Source organism: Apium graveolens, chromosome 7 (assembly GCF_009905375.1).
Source record: "Apium graveolens cultivar Ventura chromosome 7, ASM990537v1, whole genome shotgun sequence".
Classification (NCBI taxonomy): domain Eukaryota; kingdom Viridiplantae; phylum Streptophyta; class Magnoliopsida; order Apiales; family Apiaceae; genus Apium; species Apium graveolens.
In genome coordinates this window covers 30,564,885-30,566,885 of record NC_133653.1, presented here as the reverse complement: position 1 = coordinate 30,566,885, position 2,001 = coordinate 30,564,885, and the positions used below count along the sequence as shown (strand labels likewise).

Here is a 2,001-nt window from a genome sequence, read left to right as displayed (position 1 = left end):
TTATATGCCGCTTTCTGTAGGCCGCTTCCCCGAAAACATTTCTAGTAGAAGAATTCTATAACTATACACATCTCCCTCTGTAGATATCTTCCCGCACATTCCATATTCTGCACAACTAAAGGGTTAATAAAACTGGCACATGATAACATTTCTTGATGTATATGATACTCCTATAAGTCTGATTAAGTTAATTAAGCAATATATAGAATCATTTAACTCAACCTTTAAAGCAGTAATAAATATTGTATAAGAAAACAATATAAAAATTCACCCGGTGGAATGTATCCAATTGTTCCACGTACACCTGTTGAACTCATTTGTGCTTGATTGATATCACTTGTAGTAAAAGAAAACCTCGCCAAACCAAAATCACTAATATGAGCAACAAAATTCTCGTCAAGAAGAATGTTACTTGGCTTTAGGTCAGAATGAATGATACTTGCATGACTATGATGATGTAGATAATCGACCCCTAGTGCAACATCGATGGCAATATTTAGTCTTTGGAGTAAAGTTAAATTTCTTTCATTGCCTCGATGATGATGAGGATTTGGATTCAACGAACTGTCCAAACTCCCATTAGTCACGAACTCAAAAATCAATGCCTTGAAGTCATTTCCCATATGATCAATGCTGGAGCATGCTGTGATGATCCTGATAAGATTTCGATGACAAATGTTTCTCAACGTTTCACACTCTGCCAAAAACCTCTTGTCGGCTCCACGAACTTCAACGTTCAGTACCTTCACAGCCACTGCAAGTTCCACTGATTCGAGAACTCCTTTGTAAACATAACTGTCTCTTCCTTCACCGATCAAATTATTTGGAGAAAACCCATTTGTTGCAAGTAAAAGGTCCTGGTATGAAAGTTTGGGATAGTGGCTATCTTGTAATACTGGAATGGGTTCATTCAACTTCTTGGAATTTTGACGTCGAAAGAAAATCAAAGCAAGACATGCTAACAAGATACTGAAGGGTACAACAAGGACTAGGATGAGTATCATTCTTGTGGAAAATACCTTTTTCTTATTTCTTGAGACTTTTACAGGACAAGAAGGCAAATGCAATGCTTGAATACCTCCACAGAGCTCCAAATTTCCAATGATGGAAAAAGCACTTGCGTTTGAAAAGAAACCTTTTTTTGAAACTTGTCCTCCAAGCTTGTTGTGTGACAGGTTAAGAAATATCAAATGGAAAACGTTAAAAAAAATTGGAATGCTCCCATAGATATTATTGTTTGAAAGATCTAAAAATCACTACAACAAATCTGGCAATTTACGACGGTTTTTTTGAACTGAAATCGTCGTAATTGAGCCATTTACAACGGAAAAAAATCGTCGTTTTTGGTCGAGTAGTAAGTTCATTTTTTCGTCACAAGATAAAATTGCGTCGCAAGTTAGGAAGAAGGGGCCCACATACTCAATAAAATACTAAATCTACTTACGACGAAAAATATCATCGTATATTAGTTACTTATGACGGAAAAATCGTCGGATATTTTCTTGTGGGTCCCATCTTGATAAAATATAACATAAATATATGACGCAAATTTACGTCGTAAATTAGAAACTTCCGACAGAAAAAACTGTCGTATGTTAGGAACTGGGGCCAACTTACGACAGAATATGTGATGAACGACCGTCGTAAGTTTGTATTTCCAGAATAGCCAAATTCTGATTTTTCAGTTTCCAGCCATATTCGGCTTCCAATTTAAATTCTAAACCTTTTAAAGTCTAATGCAATCACAAACTCTAAACCTTTCCAGAATATTTACGACGTTTTACTTTTTTTCGTCATAAGTTGGGCGCACATTTTTTCCGTTGTAAGTTGGCCGTCGTAATTGACCTATTTTGTTGTAGTGAATGCAAGATTTTTCAAAATTTTGAAAGATAATGGAATTTTCCCTTGAAAGTGGTTTCCTGCCAAATATAGCTCCTCGAACATCAAACATCTATCAAGGGTAGCAGGTATATTGCCTGTTTGTTTGTTATACGAAATATC

General features: G+C 35.8%; 1 protein-coding gene across 1 annotated transcript; it reads right to left on the bottom strand.

Moving 5' to 3' along the window:
• LOC141673466 (putative LRR receptor-like serine/threonine-protein kinase At3g47570) lies at positions 1–1,004 on the bottom strand. The gene is made up of 2 exons (XM_074480217.1): positions 272–1,004; positions 1–107 (listed from the first exon to the last, which is right to left on the bottom strand). Exons 1-2 carry the CDS (start codon positions 1,002–1,004, stop codon positions 1–3), a joined length of 840 nt encoding a protein of 279 aa, XP_074336318.1.
• Positions 1,005–2,001: the final 997 nt, after the last annotated feature.

Coding starts and splice junctions, on each gene's coding strand:
- LOC141673466 (XM_074480217.1), bottom strand. CDS start 1,004: ATGATACTCATCCTAGTCCTTGTTGTACCCTTCAGTATCTTGTTAGCA. Junction 108..271: donor AATTGGATACATTCCACCGG/GTGAATTTTTAT, acceptor TTAGTTGTGCAG/AATATGGAATGTGCGGGAAG.